This window comes from Scyliorhinus canicula, chromosome 4 (assembly GCF_902713615.1).
Source record: "Scyliorhinus canicula chromosome 4, sScyCan1.1, whole genome shotgun sequence".
NCBI lineage: Eukaryota > Metazoa > Chordata > Chondrichthyes > Carcharhiniformes > Scyliorhinidae > Scyliorhinus > Scyliorhinus canicula.
The window spans coordinates 39,035,194-39,051,905 of record NC_052149.1 but is presented as its reverse complement, the minus strand read 5'-3'; the positions used below and the strand labels follow the sequence as shown (position 1 = coordinate 39,051,905).

The 16,712-nt window shown below is 49.1% G+C and overlaps 1 protein-coding gene across 2 annotated transcripts in view; it reads right to left on the bottom strand.

Annotated features, from left to right (window-relative positions):
• Positions 1-16,712, bottom strand: part of LOC119964508 (BTB/POZ domain-containing protein 19-like) — a 238,898-nt gene that overhangs the window by 123,770 nt on the left and 98,416 nt on the right. For both annotated transcript variants that reach the window (XM_038794082.1, XM_038794081.1), the window contains exon 4: positions 8,986-9,045. In XM_038794082.1, coding sequence (XP_038650010.1) covers positions 8,986-9,045 — 60 coding nt within the window. The remainder of the gene's footprint in view (positions 1-8,985; positions 9,046-16,712) is intronic.

Sequence of the window (16,712 nt, the reverse complement as noted above, 5' to 3'; positions counted from 1 at the left end):
CGGTGGTCGCATTGAAGTAATTGGTGGAGGAGGCAATCGCCCCGGTGAGGGTGGCGGTGGCAAAGGCATTGGCCGAGGTGAGAGAGCAGGGCGAGAAGATGAAGGAAGTGGAGGAGGCCGTGTCATGTCACAGCGACCAGGTCACCTCGATGGGGGACGAGCTGCGGAGGGTGGTGGAGGTCAACAGAGGACTCCAAGCAAAGCTCGAAGACTTAGAGAACCGCTCGAGGCTGCACAATCTGAGAATTGTGGGCTTGCCCGAAGGGACAGAGGGCCCAAGGCCAACACAATACTTTGCTAAGAAGTTGGCGGAGCTGATGGGTGAGGGTGAGAACCCCTCCCGGTATGAACTGGACCGAGCTCATCGGTCATTAAGGCCGAAGCCCAAAGTGAACGAGCCGCCAAGAGCAGTAATTATCTGCTTCCATAAGTTTTGCATGAAGGAGAAGGTATTAAGCTGGGCGAAGCAGAAGCGTGAGGTGCTGTGGGATGGCGCTGTGGGATGGCACTGCGGTGCGGATCTACCAGGACTTGACGGTGGAGTTGGCAAAATGACGAGCGCCGTTTGGGCGAGTGAAGGCAGCATTGTATAAGGGGGTGCGATTTGGTATGGTGTACCCGGCGAAGTTGAAGGTAATGTATAACACCAAAGACTTATATTTTGAGACAGCGGAGGCGGCTGAGGTGTTCGTGAGGGCAGAAGGTTGGGACACACGTGAGGAGCGGAACTGGAAGAGAGACTGTGGACTGTGTTTGAGCAGCTGGAAAATGTATAAATGCTGCAACTTTCTTTTTACTGATGTGTATTGTAATTTACTTCTCTTTGTATTGTTACAGAGTTCAAGTTAATGGTGGGTTGATTGGCGTTCTGTGTTGCGACGGATAAATGTTATGTTAGTGAATTGTATGGGTTAGGTTGTTGGCTCTGTTTTTTTTTCTTTCTCTGGGACTGGGTGGAAGGGGACAATATATCTTGGCGGGGGGAGCCACCTGCGCTAGCTAGGTAAAGTCAGCTAGTGAATGGAGGTGAGGTGAGAGGAGGGCTGCGGACATTGGAGCCTGGATAGCAGGCTTCAATAGGCCTACGAGGCGAGCGAGAGGGAGGGAAGGGACGGATGCTGGGAGATGTTGTTTCAGGGGGAAAGGTAGGAGGGTTCTTGGGAGGGGGGGGGAAGGGGGTCGATGTTAACAATGGACAGGGGCGGGTCAGGCTTATGGGGCAGGGCCCGGTGGTATGATAATGGTGGATAAGAAAGGTGGGGGGGGGGGGGGGGGTGAGAGACCCCCAGTAAGGATAGTCACATTGAACGTGAGAGGGCTAGGAGGTCCGGTCAAGTGGTCAAGGGTGCTTGCGCATCTTAAAAGTTTGAAAGCCGATGTGGCAATACTGCAGGAGACTCACGAGAGTGAAGGACCAGATGAGACTTAAAAAGGGTTGGGTTAGCCAAGTGTTTCACTCTGGATTTGATGGAAGGGCTCGAGGGGTAGCGGTGTTGGTCAGCAAAAGGGTACGCTTCCAGATGGAGAAGGTGATGGCAGACCAGGGGGGTAGATATGTGATTATGACAGGGGCGCTGGAGGGGAGGTTAGTGGTGCTGTTAAGTGTATACGGTCCGAATTGGGACGATGTGGGATTCGCAAAGAAGGTGTTTGGAGCCATTCCCGACTTGGACACACATGAGCTGATTGTGGGGGGGGACTGGAACTTGGTGCAGGAGCCATGGTTGGACAGATCACGGCCGCGCTCGCTGGTCCCATCGGGGGGGCGGGGGGCGAAGGCGCTGGCTGGGCTAATGGTGGAAATGGGAGGGATGGACCCTTGGAGGTTCCTGCACCCAGGGGAACGGGAGTACTCGTTTTTCTCAGCAGTCCATAGGGTATACTCGGGGATCGACTTTTCTGTGGTGGGAAAGGCTTTGCTGTCTGGGGTCAAGGGGTCGGAATACTTGGCAATTGCAGTGTCAGATCAGGCTCCGCATTGGGTGGATATGGTGCTGGAGAAGGGGGTAATGCAGAGGCCGGGGTGGAAACTGGATGTGGGGTTTTTGGGGAACCAAGTGTTCTGTGAGAAAATTGAAAAGGTAATTAAGGAATATGTAGGTTTCAACTGTACGGGTGAGGTGTCGAAGGCAGTTGTCTGGGAGGCTCTAAAAGCAGTGGTGAGGGGTGATGTAATTTTGTTTAAGGTCAGGGTGGACAAAGAGGTGAGGTTGAAGCGGCAAAGGGTAATAGATGAGATGAGATAGGTAGATAGGAGTTATGCAGAAGATGGGAACCCAGCGAAGCTGGAAAAGAAGAAAGAACTACAGGCGAGCTTTGACCGACTGTCCACCAGGAAGGCGGTGCGCCAACTGAGACGAGCAAGGGGTGCAGTTTATGAACATGGAGTTAGCAGGTCAGCTCCGGAGGGAGGCAGCGGTAAGGGAAATTCTTCAGGTGAGGGATAGGGCAGGGAAGTTGGTGGTGGTGCCGAAGCTGATTAACAAGGTTTTTGAGGAGTTTTATGAGAGGATGTAGGAATTTCTAGATGGTTTGGAGTACCCGAGGTTAGGGGAGGGGGACATTGCTACATTAGAAGGAGCAATAGTGGAGCAGGAGATAAAGGATGCAATTGGGAGGATGCAGTCGGGGAAGGCGGTAGGGCCGGATGGGTTTCCGGTGGAATATTATAAAAAATTCAAGGATAAGTTGGCACCCCTGATGGTGGGGATGTTTGAAGAGGTGATAGGGAAGGGGGTGCTTCCACAAACCTTGGGGCAGGCATCGATTTCACTGTTGCTAAACAAAAGATGAGGATCCGACGGAGTGTGGGTCGTATAGGCCCATATCACTTCTGAATGTGAATGCAAAAGTATTGATGAATGTACTGGCGGGTAGGCTGGAGGAGTGCCTTCCAAAGGTGATAGGTGAAGTTCAGACGGGATTCGTGAAAGGGAGGCACCTGTTTTTCAACATTAGGAGGGTTTTGAACGTCGTTATGGCACCGGCGGAGGGGAAGGAAACAGAGGTGGTTGTTTGAGTGGACGCCGAGAAGGCGTTTGACCTGGTAGAATGGGGGTACCTGATGGCAGTTCTGGAGCGGTTTGGGATTGGACCAAGATTTGTGAACTGGGTAAAGCTATTATATAAGGAGCCGAGGGAGAGTGTCCGCACAATCAATATCAGCTCGAGATGCTTTTCTCTGCACCGTGGGACTAGGCAGTGATGTCCTATGTCCCCCCTGCTGTTTGCGCTTGCGATTGAGCTGTTGGCCATCGCATTAACAAGTTCGGGAGCATGGAAAGGAATAGTTAGAGCATAGGGTGTCCTTATATGCCGACGACTTGCTGCTGTATGTGTTGGAACCAAGTGCGTCGATAGGAGGAATATTGGAGCTACTGCAAGTATTTGGGTCTTTCTCGGGGTACAAGCTGAACCTGAACAAGAGTGAGTATTTTGTGGTATCTCGGCCGGGGGTGGGGGCAGAGGTGGGGGGGGCTGTCATTCCATAGGGCAGGGAATCACTTTAGGTATCTGGGGGTGCAGGTTGCCGGGAGTGGGGGAGGCTTTGCAGGTACAACATCACGAGTTTGGTGGGGAGAGTGAAAGCCGATCTGGCAAGGTGGGATGTTCTCCCTCTGTCTCTGGCGGGTCGGGTACAGCCAGTTAAAATGAATGTGTTGCCGCGATTTCTGTTTATTTTTCAATGCCTACCGATTTTCCTCCCAAAGGCTTTTTTCAGGGAGATTGAGGGAAGGATTACCTCATTCATATGGGGAGGGAAGGTGGCCAGAGTGAGGAAGGTGCTGCTACAGAGGGGAAGGCAGGCAAGGGGTTTGGGTCTCATGAACCTGATGTTCGACTACTTGGGGGCGAATGTGGAGAAGGTGCGGAGCTGGGTCAGAGGGGTTGATTCCCCGTGGGTCAGAATGGAGGAGAGATTGTGCAGAGGATTAGGACTAGCAACAGTGCCGCTCCCGATAGCTCCAGGGAAATACTCAGGGAGACCGATAATAATAGCTTCATTGAAAATCTGGAGGCAGTTTCGCCAACACTTCGGGTTGGGGGCAGGGTCAAGGCAAATGCCGATTCAGGGGAACCAAAGATTTGAGCCAGGGAAGTGGGATGGAAGGTTTCGGAAATGGGAAGAGAAGGGGATAAGGCACCACTGGAAGGGATCGAAGCAAAGTGGGAGGAAGAGTTGGGAGAGGTTATAGAGGAGGGGGTCTGGTGTGAGGTGCTCCGGAGAGTGAATGCCTCCACCTCAGGTGCGAGGTTGGGGCTGATACAGCTGAAGGTGGTATACAGAGCACACCTAACAAGGGCGAGGATGATATGAGCCGATTCTTTGAAGGAGTAGAAGATGTGTGTGATCGTTGCGGGGGGGCCCCGCTAATCACATTTATATGTTTTGGTCCTGTCCAAAGCTAGGGGAGTACTGGAAGGAAGTTTTTAGGGTAATTTCCAAGGTGGTGCACGTGGAACTGGACCCGGGTCCCCGGGAGGCCATATTCAGGGTGTTGGATCAGCCAGGGTTGGAAACGGGTGTGGAGGCAGATATCATAGCCTTCGCCTCGTTGATCGCCCGAAGGCGGATCCTGCTGGGATGGAGAGCAGCCTCTCCACCCTGTGCCCTGGCGTGGCGGGGGGACCTGTTGGAATTCTTGACTCTTGAGAAGGTTAAGTTTGAACTGAGGGGAAGCTCGGTGGGGTTCTACAAGTCATGGGAATTATTTATTATGCACTTTCAAGAACTGGATAACATCGAACATTAGTTGGGGGAGGAGGGGGCTGTGTATATTAAGGATAACTATGGGTAATCCCTGATTCCTTTTTGGTCATTTGTTTGTGTAAACATGCGGGCTGATGTTTGGGGGTTGGTGGGAGGATGGGATTGTTGTTATTGTTATGGGGATTGACATATCTCTTGCTGATTGTTGTTTATTATTGGTGGGTGTAAATTCGGGAGAAAATGTGAAAAAGGAGGAGAATAAAAATATTTTTTTTTAAAAATCAATCAATCAAACTTATGTGCTGTCTTTGTGCACGGCATCAAGAACATGCAATCAACAATGGAGCAATTGGTCAGTTCTGTGAGCACTGCAGTAGAACTCAGAAGAATGGAGCCTCGAGTGACAGCTATGACAGGTTAGATGGAAGGGCAGACAGCTGTCGCGTTGGCTGTATAGACCAGCATCTCCTATGGCTTTCAAACAATGCAAATTCATGCCTGTTATTAATTAAAGTAATGTTTCCTCGTTGATTTGATGCCTGACATCTCTGGCAGCTGGTTGTATCACTGTGCCATACTTTTCTTCTGCATTGTTCAGCTCCTTGTTCCCTTCTTTATCACCCTGCTCTACTTCTTCCTCATAAAAAAGGTCCAACTCAACTCTCCTTTGGTTATCAAGATTGTGAAGAATGCAGCAAACCAAAACAGATCTTGACACTCAATCTGGCATAATCTGAAGAATTTCTCAGGAACAGTCCGGGCAGTGGTACTGTTATTTCAGGAGACAAATGGTTTGCTCAGTAAAAATACTTGTTAATGCATGGCTATTGTTAAAGCAGTGCTCCGTATCTATGGCAAGTTGTTGCAGGTATCCAATTGGTGATTGGACTGTCCTTACCTCCCAGTAGCCAGCCTGACGACCACATCCCTGGGTGGCATAAGGTAGCACAGACCTGCATGATTTGCTCATAAACAAGCTGATCACTGAGAAACATGGAGCTGGTTTGTAGTAGGGTGCAGTGTATGATGCTCCATCGATTGTGCCTGCCATGATTTTCTGAAGTGAGTTGAGTAAATGAGAATTTGGGCAGGCACAAATGAGAATTTGGGCAGGCATTGCAAATCCACATTATATTAACTGCTGCTTCACAGCGCCAGGGACCCGTGTTCAATTTCAGCCTCGGGTGACTGTGTCGAGTTTGTACATTCTCCCCGTGTCTGCGTGGGTTTTGTCCCACAGTCCAAAGATGTATAGGTTAGGTAGACTGACCTTGATAAATTGCCCCTTAGTATCTAAACATTAGGTGGGGCAACTGGGATAGGGTGGGGGCCTGTGGCTAGATAGGGTGCTCTTTCAGAGGGTCGCTTCAGGCTTGATGGGCCGAATGGCTTCCTTCTGCACTGTAGGGATTCTACGATTACACATGTACTCATGGATAGAGAGGCAATCAACCCCCGTTGTTTCTCCCTAGCACTGAGGCTTCTGGCAAGCCTGACATTTTACCGGCAATGAATATCGGATCATTAGATACGTTGGAACAGCAGTGGGCCATTCAGAGCCTGGGGTCAATCAGTTAGATCACATCTGGTGTAAGTGGCATCTCAAATCTATTTTTTCACCTTTGCTTCATATCACTTAATTAACCAAAAAAATCTATAAATCTCAGTCTTGAACTTTTATATTGATCGAGCAACCACAGTCTTTTGGGAAAGAGAGTTACAGATTTCTACTATCCACTCCCCTGAACACAGCTTCCTGATTTCACTCTCAGCTGACCAGAACCGTTAACTCCGGGCACAATTCTTCCAAAAAATAACGAAATGTCATTTCGGCAGTGAAAAACTGGGCAAATCACGCCTCTGATCGTGATCTTACTACTGCACTTAGTCATTTGTTTTGGAGGGGGGGCGTGATTGGCACCAGCATTGAGAGGGGTGGGGCATAAACATGCGGCAGGTCCGACTCCTCAGAGATCAGAGTGCCCTTTTTAAAGGGCGTCCTGCTCTCAAAGTTAAGTGATAGCCAATGTTCTCACAGCGGGTGCGAACATTGCACGTTCCCGGAAGATTTGGCGTCAAGCCGACGTTACATTTTAAAACCTAATTAAATGCTTGGTATTCCGGTTCATGCCCTCTTCGCACCTGTTTGGAAGGGCCGAGAATATCGCAAACTGGTTGACGCCCGCGCAAATCCAATTTTAGGACACACCCGGTATTTAATAATAATAATAATTGCTTATTGTTACGAGTAGGCTTCAATGAAGTTACTGTGAAAAGCCCCTAGTCGCCACATTCCGGCGCCTGTTCAGAGAGGCCGGTACAGGAATTGAACCCGCGCTGCTGGCCTTGTTCTGCATTACAAGCCAGCTGTTTAGCTCACTGTGCTAAACATGCCCTTGGCTGTTTTTTTTTTACATTTTTCTGACATAGCAGGATTTGCGCTGTGCACAACGCAGCTGGAAAATCACCTCCTCTGTTTCTCTCTTCACAGATGCTGCCTAACCTGCTGGGTATTACCAGCAATTTCTGTTTTTATTTCGCTTTTAACTGGCCTAACTCTACTTTTATGACTCAGACACTTGTTCTGGAATCTCCCGCCAGAGAAAGTAGTTTCTCTGTATTTACCCTATTGAATCCCTTTATCGTTTTAGACACCTCAATTAGATCACTCTTCAACCTCATAAACCGACAAGATTAGAAACTAAGTTTATGTGACCTGCCCTTGTATGTCAACCTATCGCCATTTTTGATTACATTTCTGTATCTATGCACCAGCTTTTAGAGGTCTAGGCACATGGACACCTAAATCCCATTGCCCCAACACTGCTCCGAGTCGCTCACCATGAAGAAAATATTCTGATCTATTTTTCACATCTCAATACAACTGTAAATATCTCTGTCACTGCAATCTTTCTTTCCAGAGTTTAATATATCTTATTCCAAAGTGTGATACTGAAGCAGAAGACTGTACTTTAAGCCCTTTACTGCAATTGTTAATCCCTCAGGACAAGGACCTCCACAGCAGGGCAGTTTACGCAAGAAGTACATACGTAGAGCATAGAACATGGAAAATACAGCACATTTCGATGAATGACCAAAGAACATTATACAAAAGAAAAAGTGCTTCCTCTTTGTGGGTTGAACCGGACTATTTTTAGGTCAAGTATTATATAAATATTTCTTCAGCCCTCCCCTTCAACTTTTTCTCACTGGGGAACAGATCCACCGACGTCATCAGCTTTTTGGTATCTCAGCCAAGGAGAATATTTCAGAACATATAAAAAGGAGTAGTTTTTTCAGCCGCTCAAGCCTGTCCCAACATTTTTATAGACACACTGAACTATTTGGACTACCCCACATTTTTAATTTCCAAATATAAACAGTAGTTCCATGGGAATGTCACTTGGTATCACCAGCTGGCAACTTGCAATGGTCAACCCGCTGTAACTGTTCTATTTCTATACGCCTTAGTAAATCATAACTATGTTTTAAGACTTAACTTGATGTGTTTCTTTTAAGAAAACAATTTGAAACTATAAGAAAACCGCAGGAGAAACTGGAGCAAAAATTTGGATGCTGGAAATCAAAAATAAATTAATACTTTTTTTTAAAATTGAAAGCCTTTAAAAAGGCAAAAAAACAATAGGCCCAATTTTAATGTCCAGTGGAGACTGGCCCAGTTAGTTAAAGTCCAAGGCCTCATTTCCTGTAATGGAGGGACAGAAAATGAACCAGCTCCCATACAAAGCCAGCAGAGATCTGGGGAAACAAGGCCTTCCTGGGAAAACAGGATAAAAGCAAATTACTGCAGATGCTGGAATCTGAAACCAAAGAGAAAATGCTGGAAAACCTCAGCAGGTCTGGCAGCATCTGTAAGGAGAGAAAAGAGTTCACGTTTCGAGTCCAGATCAAACCTTTGTCAACACCTTTGGGAACACCTTGGATGGGCCAGTAGTGGCCCAGAGGTTTTTGTGGGCCCCACAGGAACACTCCCAATCCTGCGGACACAACCCAAAATATTTCCTGAGCTGTTGCGTGAGTGGTTTACCATGGTAAAGCTAAGAAGGCACAGGCAAAGGGGAAATGGTCCAAGAAAAAACAAAATTAAAACGTATTCCAATCTGTAAACCATGATAACAGGTGAGTTGCAACCTTCAGGAGTTACAGTCAAGCACTGGATTAATAAAAATACAAGATTAACCTCCAGTCACCAATCACCAGCAAATGAAACGTATAACACTGTAAGTGGAACAAATGGACAATTCAGGACTTACCTGCAATGCTTCACAGGCAGATTCTACTGTCAGAGTACTGTTGATATAGTCCACGCACAGCTGAAAAACAGACCCATCACCGGTTAGACAAAATATACCATAAATCAGGCAATTGTGTGAAGACATACTTCATAAAAGATAATTTAAGAACAGTAAAGTTTAGGTAAAGCAATTTTTTGTGGCTGGGCGAGTATTAGCCCAGGTGCTAGATTGCTAGTTCTATAAACTCTGTTGCAGTACAGCCATCTTAACCATCCAAGGTCCTCAAACACTTCGTCCAGGTGGAAACAACAATTTACTTGTGCTTCTTTCAATTTAGTGTACTGTGTTCACTGTTCATGATGTGGTCTCCTCTACACTGGGGAGACCAAGCATAGACACGGTGACTGCGTTGCAGAACACGCCCGATCAGTCCTCAGTTATCACCCTGAGCTTCCTGTTGCTTGTTATTTTAATTCTCTAGCTTGATCCCATTCTGACCCTTCTCTCCATGACCTGCTGGTGTTCCAATGAAGCTCAACACAAGCTCGAGGAACAGTGCTTCACCTTTTGACTCAGCACACATAAAGCTTCTGGACTCAAAGATCATAACCTCCACATGAAAATGAAATGAAAATGAAAATCGCTTATCGTCACAAGTAGGCTTCAAATGAAGTTACTATGAAAAGCCCCTAGTCGCCACATTCCGGCGCCTGTTTGGGGAAGCTGGTATGGGAATTGAACCATGCTGCTGGCCTGCCTGGGTCTGCTTTCAAAGCCAGTGATTTAGCCCTGTGCTAAACCAGCCCTGTTAAACCATCCATCTTGTTCTTTGTGTTTCTTCGTTTTTTTCTTTACTGGCTTGTTTCTTTCTTTACCACTTCATTTTGTATTCTTATGGCTGCTCTGTAGCCATGCATACCTCATCTGGACCCAACCTTTATCCCTTTACTATGCCCATCACCACTCTCTTTGGCTTTTGCATCATGAAATATTTTGTTTGTTAACCTCTGTTAAAGCTCCACTCTACCACAGACCTCGGGCTGGATTCTCCACCGGCATGATGCTCCATTTTGGCGGCAGCCCGGGAGTTTCCCGATGGCATGGAGCTGCCCCACAATGGGAAACCCCATTGACCGGACGGCGTAACGGAGCATCCTGCCTGGTTGTGCTGGAACGTGCCCATACCGCTGATAGGTGGGCTGGGGCCAGAGGGCACCCGAGGGGTGGCCTGTGGAGGTGGAGGGGGGGGACACCTATACGACCTGGGGCTCTAAGTTCACAGTGGGCAGTCAGCAGTGTGTGCAGCTGCTTTGCCGCCTTGCTGGATGCTGCTATGGTGTTCTGTGCCCATCCACCCCGACCGCACAGCCCACCTCCTGGCCAACCCCCGGTACTACCCCCGGGCATGGCAGAAACCCCCCCCCCCCCCCGGCTAGCGGCACAACTATCAGCATCTATTGCGTTGTTGGACACTTTCCGTACCCCCCCCTCTCTCCCTTGTAAGAAGTATTTCAACATTAGATTAAAGTCTAACATGTTTGTTTCAAACACTAGCTTTCGGTGCACTGGAGAACGCTTACCTAGAGATCAGAGGCTGAATGCCCTTGACTGCTGAAGTGTTCCCCGACTGGAAGGGAACATTCCTGCCTGGTGATTGTTGAACGATGTCCGTTCATTCGTTGTCGCAGCGTCTGCATGGTCTCGCCAATGTACCACGCTTCGGGACATCCTTTCCTGCAGAGTATGAGGTAGACAACGTTGGCCGAGTCGCACGAGAATGTACCGCGTACCTGGTGGGTGGTGTTCTCACGTGTAATGGTGGTATCCATGTCGATGATCTGGCATGTCTTGCAGAGATTGCCATGGCAGGGTTGTGTGGTGTCGTGGTCGTTGTTCTGAAGGCTGGGTAGTTTGCTGCAAACAATGGTTTGTTTGAGGTTGCGCGGTTGTTTGAAGGCAAGTAGTGGGGTGTGGGAATGACCTTGGCAAGATGTTCGTCTTCATCGATGACGTGTTGAAGGCTGCGAAGAAGATGTCATAGTTTCTCCGCTCCGGGAAAGTACTGGACGACAAAGGATACTCTGTCGGTTGTGTCCCGTGTTTGTCTTCTGAGGAGGTCAGTGCGGTTTTTTGCTGTGGCGCGTTGGAACTGTCGATCGATGTGTCAAGGGCCATATCCCATTCGTATGAGGGCATCTTTCAGCGTCTGTAGATGTCTGTTATGCTCCTCCTCATCTGAGCATTTTTTTCCTTTGGACACACGGCAAAGAATCACTGAAACGACTACACGATGACATCAATAAGTTCCATCTCACCATCAGACTCACCATGGACTACTCTCCAAAATCAGTTGCATTCTTGGACACACTCGTCTCCATCAAGGACGGTCACCTCAGCACTTCGCTTTACCGCAAGCCCACGGATAACCTCATGATTCTCCACTTCTCCAGCTTCCACCCTAAACACATGAAACAAGCCATCCCCTATGGACAAGCCCTCCGTATACACAGGACCTGCTCAGACGAGGAGGAGCGTAACAAACAGGAAAGAATGTCCCGAAGCGTGGTACATTGGTAAGACCATGCAGATGCTGCGACAACGAATGAACGGACATTGTGCGACAATCACCAGGCAGAAATGTTCCCTTCCAGTCGGGGAACACTTCAGCAGTCAAGGGCATTCAGCCTCTGATCTCCGAGTAAGCGTTCTCCAAGGCGGCCTTTAGGATGCATGACAATGCAGAATCACCGAGCAGAAACTTATAGCCAAGTTCCACACACGGGTGCGGCCTCAACCGGGACCTGGGATTCATGTTGCATTACATTCACCCCCCACCAACTGGCCTGGACTTGTGAAATCCTACCAACTTTCCTGGCTTGAGACAATTCACACCTCTTTAACCTGGGGTTACCCCTATCTCTGAATCTGTAAAGACTGAATTACCTGCAAATGCTCACATTCTAAGCATTGTCTGGCATCTTTGAATTTGTCTATATATATGTTTCTGGAACATACCTCTTCATTCAGCTGAGGAAGGAGCAGTGCTCCGAAAGCTAGTGCTTGAAACAAACCTGTTGGACTTTAACCTGGTGTTGTCAGACTTCTTACTGTGCTCACCCCAGTCCAACGCCGGCATCTCCACATCATCCCTCTCCCTCAGCAGCCACCACGCCAGTTTTTAAAAAAAATATATTTTTATTCTCCTTTTTCACAATTTTTCTCCCGAATTTACACCCAACAACAATCAATAACCAATAACAAATATCTCAAACCCCATTACAGTAATAACGATCCCATCCTCCCACCATGCCCAGACATCAGCCCGCATGTTAACATAAACAAATGACAAAGAAAAAAAAAGGAATCGGGGATTACCCATAACCATCTTCAACATACACAGCCCCCCTCCCCCCGCACCCCCCCCCCAACTAATGTTCGATGTTATCCAGTTCTTGAAAGTGCATAATAAATAGTGCCCATGACTTGTAGAACCCCTCCAAGCTTCCCCTCAGTTCGAACTTAACCTTCTCAAGGGTCAAGTATTCCAACAGGTCCCCTCGCCATGCCAGGGCACAGGGTGGAGAGGCTGCTCTCCATCCCAGCAGGATCCGCCTTCGGGCGATCAACGAGGCGAAGGCTATGATATCTGCCTCCACACCCGTTTCCAACCCTGGCTGGTCCGACACCCCGAATATGGCCTCCCGGGGACCCGGGTCCAGCTTCCTTGGAAATTACCCTAAACACCTCCTTCCAGTACTCCTCAAGCTTTGGACAGGCCCCCCCGCAATGTTCACACACATCTTCTACCCCTTCAAAGAATCGGCTCATCTTTGCCCTTGTGAGGTGTGCCCTGTATACCACCTTCAGCTGTATCAGCCCCAACCTCGCACATGAGGTGGAGGCATTCACTCTCCGGAGCACCTCACAGCAGACCCCCTCCTCTATAACCTCTCCCAATTATTCCTCCCACTTCGCTTTGATCTCCTCCAGTGGTGCCTTATCCTTTTCCAACATAGCTCCGTATACCGCTGACACTGTCCCCTTCTCGAGTCCACTTACCACCAGCACCTCCTCCAACAAGGTGGAGGCCGGTTCCTCCGGGAAGCTCTGTATCTCCTTCCTGGCAAAGTCCCGAACCTGCATATACCTAAACACTTCTCCCTGCTCCAGCCCATACTTCGCTTCCAGCTCCCTCAATCCTGCAAATCGACCCCGAGGAAACAAATCTTTTAGAGTCTTAATCCCTTTCTCTTCCCATTTCCGAAAGCTTCCGTCCCACCTCCCTGGCTCAAATCTGTGGTTCTCCCGGATCGGTATTTCCCTCGACCCTGCCCCCAACCTGAAGTGCTGGCGAAAGTCCCTCCAGATTTTCAATGAAGCTATTATTACCGGACTCCCTGAGTATTTTCCCGGAGCTATCGGGAGCGGGGCCGTTGCTAGTGCCTTCAGCCCCGACCCCCTGTACGAATTCTCCTCCATTCTGACCCACTGGGAATCAACCCGTCTGAACCAGCTCCGCATCTTCTCCACATTCGTCGCCCAGTAGTAGTACATCAGGTTCGGGAGACCCAAACCCCCTGCCTGCCTTCCCCTCTGTAGCAGCACCTTCCCTCCCCATATGAACAAAGTAATCCTCCCCTCAATCTCCCTGAAAAAAGACTTTGGCAGGAAAATCGGTAGGCATTGAAAAATAAACAGAACTCGCGACAACACATTCATTTTAACTGCCTGCACCCGACCCGCCAGTCACAGAGGGAGACCATCCCACCTCGCCAGGTCGGCTTTCACTCTCCCCACCAAACTAGTGATGTTGTATCTGCGAAGCCTTCCCCACCCCCGGGCAACTTGCACCCCCAAATACCTAAAGTGAGTCCCTGCCCTACGGAATGGCAGCCCCACCACCCCTCCCCCCACCCCCGGTTGAGACACCACGCAATACTCACTCTTGTCGAAGTTCAGCTTGTACCCCGAGAAAGACCCAAATACCTGAAGCAACTCCAATATTCCTCCTATCGATGCACTCCGCCCCGACACATACAGCAGCAAGTCGTACAAGGACACCCTATGCTCTACCCCCCCCCCCCTCACTATTCCTTTCCATGCTCCCGAACTTCTTAATGTGATGGCCAACGGCTCAATCGCAAGCGCAAACAGCAGGGGGGACATAGGACATAGTATCCCGAACTGATATTGTTCATGCGGACTCTCGCCTTCGGCTCCTTATATAATAACTTTATCCAGTTCACAAATCTTGGTCCAATCCCAAACTGTTCCAGCACTGCCATCAGGTACCCCTTTTCCACCCGATCAAACGCCTTCTCGCCGTCCAGTGCCACCACCACCTCTGTTTCCTTCCCTTCCGCCGGTGCCATAAAGTCGTTCAAGACCCTCCTAATATTCAAAAACAGCTGTCTCCCTTTCACAAACCCTGTCTGATCCTCACCTATCATCTTCGGGAGGCACCCCTCCAGCCTACCCGCCAGTACCTTTGCCAATACCTTTGCGTCCACATTCAGAAGTGATATGGGCCTATATGACCCACACTCCGTCGGATCCTTATCCTTTTTTAGCAACAGTGAAATCGATACCTGCCCCAAAGAATGCGGCAGCACTCCCTTCCCTATCGCCTCTTCAAACATCCCCACCATCAGCGGTGCCAACTTATCCTTAAATTTTTTATAATATTCCACCGGAAACCCATCCGGCCCTGCTACCTTCCCCGACTGCATCCTCACAATCGTGTCTTTTATCTCCTGCTCCAGTATTGCTCCTTCTAATCTAGCCTTGTCTCCCTCCCCTAGCCTCGGGTACTCCAACCCATCCAGAAATTCCAGCATCTCACGGTCTCCCCCGGGTGGCTCTGACCTGTACAACCTCTCGTAGAATTCCTCAAAAACTTTGTTAATCAGCTCCGGAGCTACCACCAACTTCCCGGCCCTATCCCTTACCTGAAGAATTTCCCTTGCTGCTGCCTCCCTCCGGAGCTGACCTGCTAACATAGTAGTCAGCGGTGCCACCGGGAATGTCAGTCTCCATGTTCATAAACTGCACCCGTCGCTCGCCTCAGTTGGCGCACCACCTTCCTGGTGGATAGTCGGTCGAAGCTCACCTGTAGTTCCTTCCTCTTTCCCAGCATCGCTGGGTCCCCATCCTCCGCATAACTCCTATCTGCCTCCAACATCTCATCTATTAGCCTCTGCCGCTCCAACCTCTCCTCTTTGTCCACCCTGGCCTTAAACAAAATTACCGCACCACTAACTACCTCCTTTAGAGCCTCCCAGACGACTGCCATTAACACCTCACCCATACAGTTGAATCTTACATATTCCTTAATTAAGCCACCACGCCAGTTGCACGATTTTTAAAAGCACAAGTGAACCGCGCCGTCGGGAACTCGGCCCATCAGAGGCGGAGCATCGAAGAGACCCCGGAGAATACCGGGTCAGGCCCGCTAATGATATGCAAACGGTGTCCACTGTACGTATGCTCCGGTGCACATTGGTGCCGTCAAATCAGCACCCACCGTGATTTTGGCGTCAGAACCTATTCTCCACCCAATCGCATTTTGCGATTTCGATGTCGGCAAAAGTTACCCTGTATTACATGCATGAACCAATTGCTATGTTCCGAACTTCTGTAAATGAGTAAAGGAAATAAGGGAAAAATAAAGGCTGCGGCCAACGGAGCCTGGTAGAACAGGTTGTGGTCAGTCTAACCGGGGTGAAACTTTGGGGGAAGGAACCGAGGTTGGGGGGAGGAGTTTACAAGAGGAAGTGGAGGGGAGGAATTTGTGTGTGGTGGGGGGGGGTTTGACAATTCATGGGTGTCATTCACGGTACTCTTTCGGGGATTGGATGGCATTGAATATTAGGGGGGTGGGTGAACTATGTATGCCAATGGTGACCATAGGAGATTCCTGATTCCTGTTTCTTTTTTCTTTTTTTTTTCTCCTTGGGAGGCTTTGTTTTATTCAAACTTATATTGTTATGCGGGCCATTGCTTGGGGGGTGGTGGGAGGATGGGACTGTTGTTGTTAATAAGGGGATTGACATTGTATTCGTTACCATTTACTGTTTGTTGGTGGGGTGTAAATCTTGAAGAAAATGTGAAAATGGAGAATAAAAATATATATTTTTTAAATCACTCAACCATGCGGTGGCACTGGGCGGTGCCGCCTGACTCCAGCTCAGCAGGACTCCAGCCAGCAATGGAGCAAAAGCCAAAGCGTCCACCCTCGCCCCCGTCCTCAGTTCCGGCTGGTCTGACACCCTAAAAATCACTACTAATGGGCAGGGCTCCAAATCTACATTGAAAATTGCGGATATGGTGTTAAAAAAAGGTCTCCAAAAACCTACAAACTTGGGGGCAGGAGCAGAACATGTGTGTTTGGTTTGCAGGCCCCCCCGAACACCGCTCGCATCTATCCTCAAACCCTCAAAAAAATGACTCATTCTGGCCTTGGTGAGATGCACTCTGAACAACACCTTAAGTTGTATCAAACTTAACCTCGCGCAGGACGACGTAGCATTCATCCTCCGGAGAGACTCACTCCACATCCCCTCCTCGAAAATGGGACCCAGCTCTTACTCCCACCTAACCTTCACCTCCTCCAACAATACTGCTCTTCCCCATAATCCATCCATATCCCGAATGCACTACCATTCTCTGACCCCGCACATGAAACAATTCTCTCCAGCATAGTAGTCAGCGGTGCCACCGGGAATGTCAGGAACAATCAAGCACCT